Source organism: Giraffa tippelskirchi, chromosome 2 (genome assembly GCF_054371585.1).
Source record: "Giraffa tippelskirchi isolate mGirTip1 chromosome 2, T2T-mGirTip1v1.2.pri, whole genome shotgun sequence".
In the NCBI taxonomy this organism is placed as follows: domain Eukaryota; kingdom Metazoa; phylum Chordata; class Mammalia; order Artiodactyla; family Giraffidae; genus Giraffa; species Giraffa tippelskirchi.
Window position 1 is genome coordinate 14,415,527 of NC_137276.1, and position 15,168 is coordinate 14,430,694.

Below are 15,168 nucleotides of genomic sequence, written 5' to 3' on the forward strand. Positions count from 1 at the left end.
AGGTCTAGAATTTTGAGCTTGATAAGAAAGGTCACTTGTGTCTGTGAGGAGAGGGAAGTATTAAAAGCCAATTATAATCCTCCTGTTGGCCTTTAATTTTTAGTCTCTGAAATCTTGAGAGACCTTTGAATTAAAAGTCAACTATAACCTAAATAGAGTATTTTCTTAACGTGCACCCTGCAGTTATCCTGGGAAGTGAAACTAGGATGCAGAGTATGTGTATCTAAAACAGGAACTCTTGTAAGGCCCATTGCAGAAAATTTTTATTGAATAACATGAATGATTTTTCTTTTAAGATGAATTTCAGTAGTATAAGACAAAGACATAATTTCTCAGTAGAAAGAGATTTTTATTTTTTGATAAGGAGCACTTTCTTGTGAAAGAAATATATTTGCACATGTATTGAGTTTCACAAGGTTTTCCAATGTTGTTCCTGAGCTGTCTGTTTTTGTAGGTCCTGGATGGAAGTGAAAGTGAAAAAAACGACTAGGGCCTGTGGCTTCTTTCAGGGGCTTTATTGGGCCCCTCCTCCCCCCCGTCCCATTTTCTGCTCATTGGACCAGAAGGTCGGATGGGAGACAGATAAGAGAGGAAGAAGGCATACCTTGGTCATTTTTTAGCAGCCAAATGAAAGGACAGGCTCATGGGGAAAGAGTAGGGTTGTATTAGTGTTTAGGGTTATTGGGGTCTCGAGAAACAGAAGCAGTGGAGGGATGGTGTACATGTGTATATATAGATCATATACATAAAAAGAGAAGGTAGCCCAAGTAATTGGTTCACGTGACTGTGGAGGCTGACCGGTCCCAGGATCTGCAGGATAAATCATCTACCTGGAGACCAGGGAGAGCCTGCAGTGTGGTTTCAGTCTGAAGATCAGCAGGCTGGAGACCTGGGAAGAGAAAGTGTTTCCATTTTTCTGACTTAGAAGGCAAGAGAGAGCAGATGTCCTAGTTTCAAGGCAGAAATTTTATCTTGCTTAGGGGTGCTTGCTAAGTAGCTTCAGTTGTGTCTGTCTCTTTACAACCCTGTGGACTGTAGCCCACCAGGCTTCTCTGTCCATGGGATTCTCCAGGCATGAATACTGGAGTGGGTTTCAAAATGCCCTCCTCCAGGGGATCTTCCCAACCTAGGGATTGAACCCACATCTTTTTCATCTCCTGCATTGGCAGGCAGGTTCTTTACCACTAGCGCCACCTGGGAAGCCCCTTTAGTTGGGGGAGGCTCACCCTTTTGTTGTATTCAAGCCTTCAACCAACTGACTGGTGCCCGTCCCACATTACAGAGGACATTCCACTTTACTCAGACTACCAATTTTTTTTTTTTAAGATGTTAACCTGTATGAACCATTTTTTAGTCTTTATTGAATTTGTTATAATATTGCTTCTGCTTTTGTGTTCTGGTTTTTTGCCTGAGAGGCATGTGGGATCCCACACCCTTGCCTTGGAAGGTGAGGTCTTAATCAACAGACCACCAGGGAAGTCCCTAGGCTACCAATTTAGATATTAATCTCATCCAGAACCCTCACAGAAACAGTCAGAATACTGTTTGACCATATATCTGAGTGGGCTTCCCTGGTGGCTCAGATGGTAAAGAATCTGCCTACTGTGTAGGAGACCCATCTTCAATCCCTGTGTCGGGAAGATCCCCTGGAGAAGGGAATGGCTACCCACTCCAGTATTCTTGCCTAGAGAACCCCATGGACAGAAATGCCTGGTGGGCTACAGTCCATGGGGTCACGAAGAGTTGGACATGATTGAGCATGCACGCACACACACATATGTCTGAGTACCCTATGACCCAGTCCAGTTGACTCACAAAATTAACCATCAAAGTGGGAGTGAAGAACACTAGAACAATTTCAAGATGAGTATTTCCACCTGGGGCAATTTTCGCCAGAGATTTGACTGACTGGTCCCAGATGTCTTGTCCTGGTCTTCTCATCTGTCCCGTGAAACCCACGCTGTCTATTTTCTCTTTAGTCTTAGCACCAGCTTATCAGATAGTTCTTTATGATAGTACAGATGGCTTTCCTGTGGACACTGCATCAGTCTTCAGCTTGTACGTCAGAACTTTTAAAGCCCACAGTTTCTCTCATCCATTTAGGTGGTTTACAAGGAAGGACATCCATTCTCATTCATTTATGTAAATATATACAATGGCACCCCACTCCAGTACTCTTGCCTGGAAAATCCCATGGATGGAGGAGCCTGGTAGGTCTGCAGTCCATGGGGTCACTAAGAGTCAGACGCGACTGAGCAACTTCACTTTCACTTCTCACTTTCATGCGTTGGAGAAGGAAATGGCAACCCACTCCGGTGTTCTTGCCTGGAGAATCCCAGGGACGGGGGAGCCTGGTGGGCTGCCGTCTGTGGGGTCGCACAGAGTCGGACACGACTGAAGCGACTTAGCAGCAGTAGCAGCATACAACTGTTCTAAGCAGTACAAATAACTTCTTGCTCTGTAATCTTTTTGTACAGTAATACACATTGCCAGAACTTCCTCTCAGAAGCAGAGGTGGGGTGGTTACCGTGTTGTGAGAGATTAAAGAGAGGCCTCAGACTAGTGAGAGGCCCTCAACCAGTGACAGCTCCCGCCTCCATGCACCCCACCCTGCTTTGGAAAGTTAACAAGTAGACCCTGTATTCTCCTGCCTTTTAGTTGACAGAATGAAAAAAATAAATTTTACATTATTTCCTTCCTCCCCTTGAGTGCTTTCCTTTTATTTTCTTAAAAGTTTTTTTTTTTTTGCCTACATATATATCCCTAAACTACTTTAAATACTTATCCAGTCTGTTAGCTGTTTCTAAATTTTAAATATGGATATTGAAAGGTTTTCTGTATCTATTTTACTTTGTAGATGTCTCTGCATCATATTAATAATGTTAGCAGCCTCCTTCTTCCAGTAATTAGTTTGGTTTTACACAGGAAAGGGATGGGACATCTTTCTCTTTCTTACAGTGATGAAAAATTTAACAATTTATTAAAAGTGTAACTAGGCTACTTATACTACTATATACCACTGTTAAGTAGTAGGCTACTTAAATTCTAGTTCTGTATTCACATACTTAGAGAAGAGTTGGATTTTTACTGATTATTTGGAACCTGTACCTTCTATTTCTTGGCTCTTAAGGCATCCGCTAATCTCCTATCAACCTTTTCTTTCTCCCAAAGATCCCTCATGTCCATGATCCGGAAGCGATCCCACTCCAGCAGCGGTGGTGCTAAGAAAGAAAAGGCAGCTCAACCAGAAACAAGTAATTGTCACTCCACCCCCTGGGTTCACTTTTTAAGTTGTTGATAACATACAGTTTTTCAGCAATAGATGTACTTGTTGAGCTCTTTGACTATGAACAGATTGTTGGGGAGAAATGTGAACTTAACAACTATAAGAATAAGCCAAAGAACAGCCATTGCCTTCATGTAGCTTACCATCTGGAGCATGAACACATGTCCCATAATGTGAGGGATGCTGGAAACGTGTTTTCACTAAGGGATGATGTACTTTGGGGTATAATTCCAGATGAGGGATTTGGGAAAAAGCTTTTTACAGTTGATAGCAAGTGAACTGAGACTTTGTCAAGTATTTGCTATGTACCCTCCAGGGCTGTGTACTGGAGATACAAGATGTAGAGTCACATTTGAGTGGGGGAAGCAGGAAGTAGACCAATAATTACCAATTCAGTATATAGTTATTTAAATACATTTTTGAATCAGTACTGTGGAGGAGTGACTATTGAAGAGGTTATAGAGGTAGACTGCTGGGTGTCAGCAAGTGATGTTTCAGCTGAGTAGTTGTGGATTTAGAAGGTCAGTATTTAAGGTAAAGTATAATAGATCACACAGAGGGGCAACAATTCAAAGGTCTGGAGTGGGCAAGGAGCTTGGCATATTAGGAAACTGAAAAAAAAAGGTTGATATTATTAGAACATGGGTGCAAGAGAAGTCTGCTAGGTAGGCAGGAGCCAGATTCTAGAGGCGGTGATCAAGATTTTGGTACTTATTCTAAGGACAGTAGAAGTTTAAGTAGGAGTGTAACATGAGATGCATCTTTTGTAAAAAAAAAAAAAAAAATCACAGTGGCTACAGTGAGAGAACAGAGAAAAGACTGTACAGAAATGACAGTGGATGAGGGGAGACTGTTGCACTCATTCAGACAAATGTGGCTGGGACTGAGATGAGGGTGGTAGCAGAGAGAGAAAGAAATGGATAAATTTAGGAGCTGTTAAGGGAAGTAATATTCACAGGACTCTGATTCTTTGGAGAGAGAGATGTTGAGGATAGGGAGAGATGGGAATGGAGAGAGAAGAGCTTTCCTGCTGAGCCAAGGCACCAAGTGGGTAGGTGCCAAGTCAGTGCTCAGAGCCGTGCGTGGTTTGATGTGTGGCCACATTGAAGACGAAAGCTTGACATGCTAGGGCCCTTTATGCCTGAGAACCATAGAACCCAAATTAAACTCCGCAGTGTTTGCTCAACAGAGCATGGTGGGTTTGCCTGGTTCAGGCCCAGATGAGTGGACACTTCTTGGATCCCTTTTCCTGCTTCTGGGCCTCCTAGCCCCACTGCAGCCATTTTCATACCTCTGCTGTGCAGTGTTCTCAGATCCTGGGTCTAACAGTGTTGTCTTTCATCTTACCACATTTTTGTGCTGCCCTCTGAGGCAGAATAGAATCCAAAGCCCTGTAGTCTGCTTAGAGATGGTTTTCTGCCTTTACTGTGTAGCCTCATTTCTCATAGGGCTTTCCTGGTGGCTCAGGTGGTAAAGAATCCACCTGCAGTGCAGGAGACCCAGTTTCGATCCCTGGGGCAGGAAGATCCCCTGGAGAAGGCAGTGGCTACCTGCTCCAGTATTCTTGCCTGGAGAATCCATCCCATGGACAGAGGATTCTGGTGGGCTACAGCCCATGGGGTCACAAAGAGTTGGAGACGACTGAGCGACTAACACTTTCACTTTCATTTCTTATTACGTGTATCTCACCATATGGCTGGCCCTTGCCTGTGAGTTCCTTGTACATTCGTTCCTGTCTTTCCTCATCCCGGAATTGTCCTCCTGCCCTCCCTCTACCAAGGTGCTGTCCTAATTCCATGTCTCCCATCAGATTCCAGGCATATTGTCTAGTGTGTTCCCTGGCTCTTCCTCCTCTTCTCTTATTTATTAGTATTAATAATCCAGAATGAATGGCCCCATTACTGTGTGTTGCTATAGCAGTTGGCTTCAAATTTTGTTCCCATAAGGATTTAATGTCCCACCCCAAGACTCTGCTCTGGTGTTTGAGTTATTTCTTTCTTTTTTTTTTTTTTTTTAATAAATTTATTTATTTTAGTTGGGGGCTAATTACTTTACAATATTGTAATAGTTTTTGCCATACATTGACATGAATCAGCCATGGGTTTACATGTGTTCCCCTTCCTGGACCCCCCACCCACCTCCCTCCCCATCCCATCCCTCTGGGTCATCCCATTGCCCCGGCCCTGAGCCCTTGTCTCATGCATCGAACATGGAATGGTGTTCTGTTTCACATACGATAATATACATGTTTCAATGCTATTCTCCCAGAACGTCCCACCCTCACCTTCTCCCTCAGAGTCCATAAAATTGTTCCATGCATCTGTGTCTCTTATTCTGACTCGCATATAGGGTTATCGTTACCATCTTTCAAATTCCATATATATGCATTAGTATACTGTATTGTTGTTTTTCTTTCTGGCTTACTTCACTCTGTATAATGGGCTCCAGTTATTTCTACATCTCTCCCCCTGAGCAGATTGCAGACTGAAGGTTCACTCCTCTCTGCAGCCATCCACAGCTTTCATGCATATTGATTGAATCAAAGTTTAGACTTAGTCTTTTCTTCTTAGCAAGAACTTTGCAGCACCGTTACAGACAAAAGCTGTTTGTATCTGTGTGGATTGACTTTTTTGGCTTGCCTCCTACAGCCCATTGTAAGGCAGCTAAAAGGTAAATTCTGCTTTGCCAGGGCATTGCAGTATTTAGAAGTCCTGACTTCTGTGATCTGCAGGGCAGCCCTGCTCTTGGATTACTGATTACTGGCTGTAAATCTTCCCTGACACTTGTAATTAAGATTAGAATTTTGTTTGTTTCAATCTTGTTTTGGGAAAACTGGTTAAGTCTTACAGGGTCAGGAAAGCAGTCAGAATAAAATAAATTCCCCTTCTCAATAAACTGAATATTAGCTTATCAAATTAGCAGATCAAACCAGTCAGTCATAAAGGAAATCAGTTCTGAATGTTCATTGGAAGGACTGATGCTGAAGCTGAAGCTTTAATACTTTGGCCACCTGATGTGAAGAACTGACTCATTAGAAAAGACCCTGATGCTGGGAAACATTGAAGGCAGGAGGAGAAGGGGACGACAGAGGATGAGATGGTTGGATGGCATCCTCGACTTGATGGACATGAGTTTGAGCAAGCTCTGGGAGTTGGTGATGGCCAGGAAAGCCTGGCGTGCTGCAGTCTCTGGGGTCACCAAGAATTGGACATGACTGAGTGACTGAACTGAACTGATGAACCTCAGCAGCACCCTTAAATTTAAAATAAAATTGTTCTGGAACTCCTGAGTATTAGAAACCATGCAGTTTTCCATAAGCAAATGATATTTCATTTACAATTCGTGAAATATGGCAGCATTTTCTCCCTCATCCTTGACCTATTGTTATTTAGGGAATCTAAGTAGTTACTGACGTCTAAGGCATTGCTCAGGAGACTTTTAGACTGGAGCCATCCTAAAATCATACTGCCTTAATGATAGGTACCATATCCATGCTTTGTCTGGCAAGGTAGTTGTCTATAGTGTCTTGTTAATCATTTGCACTAAAAATTGTCATTGAATGGACAGTGATTAAATGCATGATGAGTGGATGTAGAGCATCACACATTGGGGTCAGCTGAGGCGCTTTGGAGTTTACATCTATAATGTAGGAACCAGCCCTGCTGTCACAGTGTTTTCCTGCACTAGCATCATATTATGGCTTTTACTATACAGTTGGTCTGCTTTTCAGTTTTGGAATGGAGAAGCGTTTCTTGCTAGGTTATGACTCTTAAAAAGCTTGATTGTAGGAAAGGCCTGTGAAATATTTTAGAAGTAGTTGTAAGATCTCAATACAAGAAAGCATTACATACTTTGCAGTGAATAACTCTAATTTTGATAAGAGTGCGTTTATTGAACAGGTTCTGAGATTTGAGAGGTATGCTTGCTCTTTATCATATTTGATATTTAGGTCACTTAATTTGTTGATATTGTCTTACCTCAGTTTGCTAATCTGTAGAATGGGAATAATAGTCCCTATTTCATGGGACTGTTCTGAGAATTACAAGTCTCACCACAGGTAAAGTATTTAGAGTAGTGCCTAGAACATAGAAAATACTCAAAATGTTAAGTAGAAAAATACAGACATGGTACCAACCACCATTTGGCAGACTCTTGTGATCATTGTCATTAAGGAAATTTTCTTAACTTTATGATCTTAGGTCAAATCCCAACTTATTCAACCATGATGTGTTCTTTAGAAATTTTGTACCTCACGATGACATAAGGTTTTTCAAATGCCTTTAAAAAAATGTTATCGAAAGAGAAAAGTAAACTGGTGAAATTTAGAAAGTCATTTTAGTTTCCTCTAGGTAGTAACAAAAGGTTTTACTGAGCAATAACGTAGTGGTTTTGTCTGTGAGTCTGTTTTTTTTTTTTTTGAAGAACTAACTTATTTTACAAGTGGGTCTTAAAATTTAAGCCTCAATTAATTACATGTAGCTTTCTGATCCAAGACTGACTTGGATCAGACTTGAAGCGCTAACTCAAAGAGCATCTGATTTTATTTTCCTGTGGTAGTTCAATAACATTACACCCCTTGTCTTGTTTGTCCCTTTTCTTTAATCTCCAGTATCCTGCATATTTCTATTGTTCCCCTGATTACATGCTTTTGTGAGACAATTACCAACTGCGTGATTGCAGAAAAGAATTATAAAACATACCATGAGCTCTCTGTAGGTGATTCTTGCAGATTTATTAGAACTGCTTAATAGTTCAGAAGTTCGTGTAGATTGCTTTTTGCTGGTTCAAAAACAGGGTTGGTGAGAGAGCTTGTGTAGCTAACCAAGCCATTGCCCTTGTATTGTGCCTGAGTAGGGAATCTGATCAGAATGATTTCTTTTCCTTAAGACCAATTAAGCCTTTACATTTGAAAAAGACTGAGACATTAAAGCCTGGTTTATCATCAGTACACAATGCAGATAGCGGCACTTCTCTGAATTATCACTATGATTCTGGCAAGCAAAAATAAGAAACTACTTTAAATTCCTGCTATGTTAGATGCTGCAGCAGAGCTGAATGGTGTTGACCATAATTCTCCATCTGTCTGCCTTAATTAGTTTTGTATGGTGCGTTTAATTGGGTTTCAGTCATTCCTTACAGAGTGCTAATCTGTGGGCGGTGTTCCCGTTGCTGTGCGGCTCTTCCCAAGTCTTACTCAAAATGGCAGCCTTTCCGAAAATCAAATGTTTTTTGAATATTTTTTTTTAATTCCCAGGAATAAATTCCATACCCACACCAGGTGCTTGAATGACAGATTTGGATCTTACTTCCTCTCATTCTGAAAAGGGTCGGCAAAAGCACTGTGTGGTGGGCAGGAGGTATTTAGATACTGAATGAGTGAGTTGGTGAATGAGTGAGTGAATGAATGAATTTCTACTCATAGTAATTTTCTTGTCTGTCCCCTTGTTGATGTTCGTGAGCCATCAGCAGAGGTGGCCCTAGAATATACTGCTTAAGGGCACATAGTTGGTCCATCTACAGTTTCGTCATCCATCTGTTGGTGGATGCGTTCTCACTGTGGTGCCATGTCTCCCATGTTGTCTGGCAAAAGATACTTTTTTGACTTCTAGAACTGTAAAATGCTGTTTGAATACTGAGAAATTTGAATTCCCAGCTTTTCAGTGGCTTATGAGGATGTGCAAACACTACTGGAAATCAGGACTGTGTGAGAAAACCTAGGTTATGTGGTGGATGTGGCAGTGATCCAATCACTGTGATGGTGCAGAATAGAGGATGATGGATCCTTCTGCATTCTCTGTGTCGATCCCACCTCCCTCTCCCCCGGCATGGATGAGAGGAGTAGCTCCTCTGAGTTAGAGTGAAGTCTGCCATGTAGCAGTAAAAGAAGCCATGATTTAGGCCTCCTTAGTGCAAAGCCTGACACCACTGTGAATTAGCTGAGGGATATATAAATAATTGTGATTGCCTACATTTAGAAGCCATCCTTTTGAGGTTTAATTATTTCTGCTCAAATAGTAAAACTATGGATAGCCATTTGAAGCCTGAACTTTTAGCAAGTCAGTCAATAGGTAGATACTTGCTGAGTGTCCACCATATGACTACCCCACAGTGTGGAGTCCATTAAAGTTGCTAATTGGAGGGTCTTTGTGAGATATTTAAACCTAAATGTAGTGGATGCAGTGATTTAGCTGGAGATGAACACAAAATCTAGAGCTGCATAAATAGTGATAAATGTTCCAAAATGATTTAGTGCTTTTGGTCAAGCTGTCCTACAAGAGACAAATTTCACTATTCTGACCAACAAGTCTTAGTTCATCTCATTTGTATTCATCTATTTGATACATATTTCTACAGCTTTATTGTTTTTGCAGCAAAAGAGTGTAAAGATTAAACTATAGACCCTGAATTATTTTTACCAAATTTAATTACTTAATTGCAGTCATTTCTGGATGTATGTTTTCTTTCAACATTGACAGTTTTAAAAGACTTAAAAAAGGTTTGCTTAAGTGTTTCCTTCCCATGTGATTCCTAAACAAAAGATGACAATTTAAAAATAGATTTTATCTATTTGCTGCTCCTCTTCTGACTGTGGATTTCTTCCAACAGGTAAAAAGATCTCTTTGATCTTTTATTTTCTAATGGGCTTTTTGATGATTATTCCTGCTTTGGGCTAATTTCTTTTACACAGGTTATACTGCAAATCACAAAAACATCTCTGAGGCAAAGGTGAATGATTATTTGGAGTTAGGTACAAAATTGGATTTTTGAGGACCTGGAGAGATCCAGGTCTATTATTATGTTGACAAATGGAACAAAATCTACTTTGTTTAACGTAGATGAGCCAATATTGATTTCCAGGCTAAAAATTAGACCTTAAGTTTTATAACTCTTATTTCTCAAAGCAAACCTCTTATTAAAAGGTTTTTTATTGAAAAAATACTGCTACCTGGGAGGTGTTAACCTTAGTAAATTATTGGTGTTTTGTGACTCTGTCTGAAAAATGACTGTGGTTAATTACATAGTGCAATCTTTCCAAGTCACCAGAAGCAAGAAGTAGTTGTTTTCTTGTAACATAAGATGATTTACGTGTATGTTTTTTGAATAGCTGAAGAAGTCACAGACCTGAAGCGGCAAGCAGTTGAAGAGATGATGGACAGAATTAAAAAAGGAGTTCATCTCAGACCGGTTAATCAGACAGCTAGGCCCAACGCAAAGGTACGGAATGACTAGATGCTTTTCCCCCTTGACGTTTCTTTTTTCAAATGTAAAATTTGATGAAAGCTACATCAGAATTGACTGTCAAATCTGAGGTTAAGGATAATGTGTCATAAAGACCTTTCCTTCCATGAAAGCACGTTTCGGGAGGACTCTGACTCATGGTAAACCTCGGACACTCCAGGAAGTATGGGGTTGGCCAGAAAGTTCGTTTGGGTTTCCTATAAGCTCTTACGGGAAACTCAGATGAACTTTTGGCCAACCCCAAAGTCCTCTGATTGCAAGGTGCTGCGGTCTACTCTACTATATTATAGAGACAGTATAATTCAACAAATATTTATTGAGTATCTGCTATGTGCCAGGTACTATCTTAGGCACTGGGAATAAATCAGTGAACAAGAGACAAAGATTCTTGCCTTCCTGGGGCTGCTTTTCAGTGTGTCGAGGATAATAATATCAGAACCGACCTCGGGCAGCTTTTGAAAAATAGTGAGGTTTATATGGTTAACCTCATTAGTTTCACAAACCCACTCCAGGTCACTTCAAGGAGAAACTTGTTATATATCTGTATCTTCTAAACTAGACCACAGTGAGCTCCAGGACTGTAGAAGCACCCAGAATCTAACTCAGAACTTTTCCATTCCCCGTATGTCTGTCCTATTTAAATAGACCCAATCATAGAGCTTTTGACATTTGTCTTGAAAAGTGTTTTTTCTTTCCTCACCCAAATAAGGTATTAGCAAAGTTCTCTTTCTTCTTCCTCTTCTTTTAAACCGAACTGTATGGTTCTTTCTCACTCTCAAGGATGCCCCCTCTCCAGCTGCTTCAGTGTTCTCGAGTGTCATGACTGTTCATTAGAAATTCTGCTGGGCTTTTAAAGTTGCCTCTTTGTCACTGGCAGACAAGACCGCTGGGCAAGGCAGAAATAGCCATGGTGTGGGCGGTCCACAGAGAGGGGGCTGGGCAGAGGGAATGAATATTTCATTCCAAGAGAGGGTTTACATCTAGTGCAGCTTCAGCCAGCTATGGAGAATAATTCAGTCCTATGCTAGTGCTCTGAAAGCAGACAGAAGTGTGCATCTTCACGAGAAACTGAGTGTGTAAGCACCCAATGCCAGTGTCTAGTGGGTGAAGAGCAGTGTCGTTGGAGTTGGATACATGCATGTGAGTCACCCAGCTTCCCAGGCTTCTTCTCCATAAAATACCATCTGTGACTCACACAGTTGTCACCAGGGTCAAATGGAATAAAATGTGAAAACACTAAAATGCAGGGTCTAAGTAGAACTTTAGAGAACATATTTTTATGGCTTTCATGTCACAACTATTTGGGAAAGAATAGCAAAACCAAATTATTACTAGAGGAAAAATGCAGCGTCATAAAAGAAACAAAATTAGTTTAGAAAGAAGAATGTAGAAAACTTCTTAAATCGTAAGCAATCAGTGTTCTGTGTGTACTTTCATTTTCAGAATATCACTGTGTCCTTTTTCTTTCATGCCGTGGCTCTTTCAACAGTTACACATTATTTAATGTCAATTCAAAATCTGGAAAACACCCGAACAAGGATCAGTGGACAACTGGTTTTTTTTGCTGGTAATCATTAAACTATGTAGATATAGTGCTGAATGACCTGGTTAGTAACCTTTAAAACAAATGGTCACCGCATGCTGCAGTCCACACTTCTTGCCCCAGTACCATCAGCGCTTTCCTGATATGTCACCAGTTGTGAGAGTATGCTGTCCAAGCTTTAAAAAGCTTGCGCAGTCAGAGGGCAACTTGAGTGGCGTAGCAGCACCTTTGAGTACGCCTGTAGCCAGGGAATTTGTTGAAAAGTCATAACTTCTCACCAAACAGCTTACCTGCAGAAGTCAGGCCTGCCTTGAGGGTACTCATTTAACTGCATATTACTGAATTCCTTGATGCTGTTGGTGGTGCTGGTGTGGTTAAAATTAGTGTCTTAGAGCTTTTGACTGGCACCGATGGCATGTATACGTCACAGAAAACTGAGGCTCCGGAAATCGGATGCCTTAGTCTTAATTTGTACATGAGCAGCAAACCTCTCTCTCTCTCACACTTTTTCTGACTGTACAATTAAAAAAAAAATTGGAATAGGATCTTATTCTTTTATTACCTTTTGAGAGGAAAGGATTGTAGGTTGCAATGAATCACCTCCCATTTCTTGATGCAAGATTAGCCTGGCCTCTTTTCTAGGAATGAGAGGCCTGAGGCGTTTCTTTCACTGTGACTTGCAGGTTTTTCTTTACCTCTATCCTTTGTGAAAGGAAGTGGTATAAGGAAAATCTTTTTTTTTTTCCTTTCAGTCGTCTTTTCATTGAGGGCCTCATGCCAAATTTTCCTTCTCTTAAATCAGTTGAGGGGTCCACAGAAACTGTTAGGTATGGTGGGGCAGGTAAGTGTTACCCAGAACTTCATTTCAAATGATTTTGTTCGTGGTGTCGCCAGATGAGAGCTGGACTTGTCATCGAGACACCTGCCCCAAATACAGAATTCCTCCAGGTGAAACTTTCCTCATAAATGAGATGGAAGTGGGGACTTCCCTGGTAGTCTGTGGCTAAGACTCCACACTCCCAATGCAGGGGGCCTGGGTTCAATCCCTGGTCAGGGAACTAGGTCCCACATGCTACAGCTAAGACCTGGCACAGCCAAATAAATAAACAAATAAATATTTTTTTAAAAAAATATGAAGTGCTTGGACCACACGCCCTCTGAGGTCTTTTACTGCTTTGAGAACCAGTGATGCTCACGTTCTCCTATAATCCGGGTTCTTTGCTGATCCCTGTTGTGAAATTCATGAGACGAGACCTCCCAGACCTCTGTGAGCTGGCCTTGGCCTGGCACTGATGGAGCTGAGAGAGGTTTCCTGCCCTGCCGCTTGCCTTCTGCTCTGCACTGCTGCTTTCCTAGTCCTCACTTGCTGGCTCAAGGCCAGCAATGACAGTGGAGAAAAGTCTGTTGTAAAATTTCTGAATTATTTGGAATTAAATCTTTGAAATTTAATGTTTACCATATCTTTTCTACATATGATGATAACAAGAAGTAACAAAACATGTAGACGACAGTGGCTCGAGTCCTTTTGCTTTGACTAGTGCCTCTAATTTTCTGTTTAACTGCCCCCTTGGGAGCACTAACATGTCTAATATTTGTTTCCTAACTGTTAGACATCGACCTAATTATTAAAACACATAGTCCATATAATATACGTTACCAACACATTGCCATGTAAAAATCTTTGTTTGGTATTTTAAAACCGAATTACTCAGTTGTTTATTTTCTTTTTAAAATTGTAGCCGGAATCTGCAAAAGGCTCCGAAAGCGCAGTGAATGAACTAAAAGGAATGCTGGTAAGAATAGATTTCAGTTTTATTACTTAGCTAATGGGAAAATGGAAGAGTATTTTTAAACTCTACTTTGATGAATAATTGGTTTTGATATATTTTAGTTCTGTTTACAATAAGCCTCATTACTTGTGATAGTTTACTCGATTGTGCTGTGGACTCCTGCATTGGGTGTGTTAATAGTGTGTCAGTACTCGGCTGTTTCTATTCTAAAGGAATGGGTACACTTCCCCCCAAATCATTGTCTCCTGTTCTTGTCCTCCAATCCTTGCCCTGCAGCATGAAGATAAAGTGTCTGGCCAGATGTGAGAATCAGCACATGCTTATTGATACCAGAAATACAGTATATATACTATAAATATAGTATGTAGATATATTATAAATATAGTAATCTTACAAGTAAATCTCTATATAGATTATAGTAGATTTATTTATAAGCAAATCTACAATAAATATAGTAGATAATAACAGTATATTGTATAGTAGTATCTCACATGAATGGTGCTTAACTTTGGAGTATGAAAGCAGAATTCTTGGCACCTAAATATAAATCTGAGCTTTTACCCAAATGTGTTAGCATCAGAGTCACAGTCTGCTTTCCTCACAGTTTAAAAAAAGTCACTTGATCGTAAATTAGAGAATAAAATATAAGTTCCTTTCTTTATGTTACTAATTTTGTTTTCTGAAAGTAATTCACATCCATTGGAGAACATGCTCAATGCCCATCTCTAGTCATATTTCTTCTTTCCAAAGTCTGAGCTTTTGCCAGCAGAATAAATGAATACTGTCCTGTCCAATAGTTTCTGTCAGAGACAAATGCCTCACTTAGAAAATGTTTCAGATGCTAAGAGCTCTATTCTCAGATCCTGTTACAGTCTCAATACCAGTTATTATGCACAGTAAGTCAACAAACATGGGGGCGGAGGTACAGAGCTAATATTCTATGTTTGTTGTTACTGCGCTAATTATGCATTGCATGCAGACATCCACATAATTGTGGTAAACAAAATTATTTTCATGAAGCATGAAACAGTAGACTTAACTCAGAATGGCTTAATTAGTTTGCTGTAGTTTTTAGGTGAGTGGAATTAGTACTCATGAGAGGTATGCAGTACTGGCTAACAGTGGTGGCCTCCCTACAGAATAGAGTATTAAAATCATTGAAAAATAGATGGTTATTATGTAATGGTTTCTTTGGTGAGAAAATTTTGTTATCCAGTGTTCTGGTAAGGAAGATGCCCTATGACAGTCTTCTTTGTTGTCTCAACATTATACTGTTAATTCTTGTTCGTAAACATGCCCTCAGGGCATTC

The 15,168-nt window shown here is 40.5% G+C and overlaps 1 protein-coding gene across 10 annotated transcripts in view; it reads left to right on the forward strand.

The window, feature by feature from the left end:
* Positions 1 to 15,168, forward strand: part of SHTN1 (shootin 1) — a 108,226-nt gene that overhangs the window by 63,814 nt on the left and 29,244 nt on the right. For all 10 annotated transcript variants that reach the window (XM_081573481.1, XM_081573484.1, XM_081573479.1 and 7 more), the window contains exons 12-14: positions 3,172 to 3,254; positions 10,392 to 10,501; positions 13,808 to 13,861. In XM_081573481.1, coding sequence (XP_081429607.1) covers positions 3,172 to 3,254; positions 10,392 to 10,501; positions 13,808 to 13,861 — 247 coding nt within the window. The remainder of the gene's footprint in view (positions 1 to 3,171; positions 3,255 to 10,391; positions 10,502 to 13,807; positions 13,862 to 15,168) is intronic.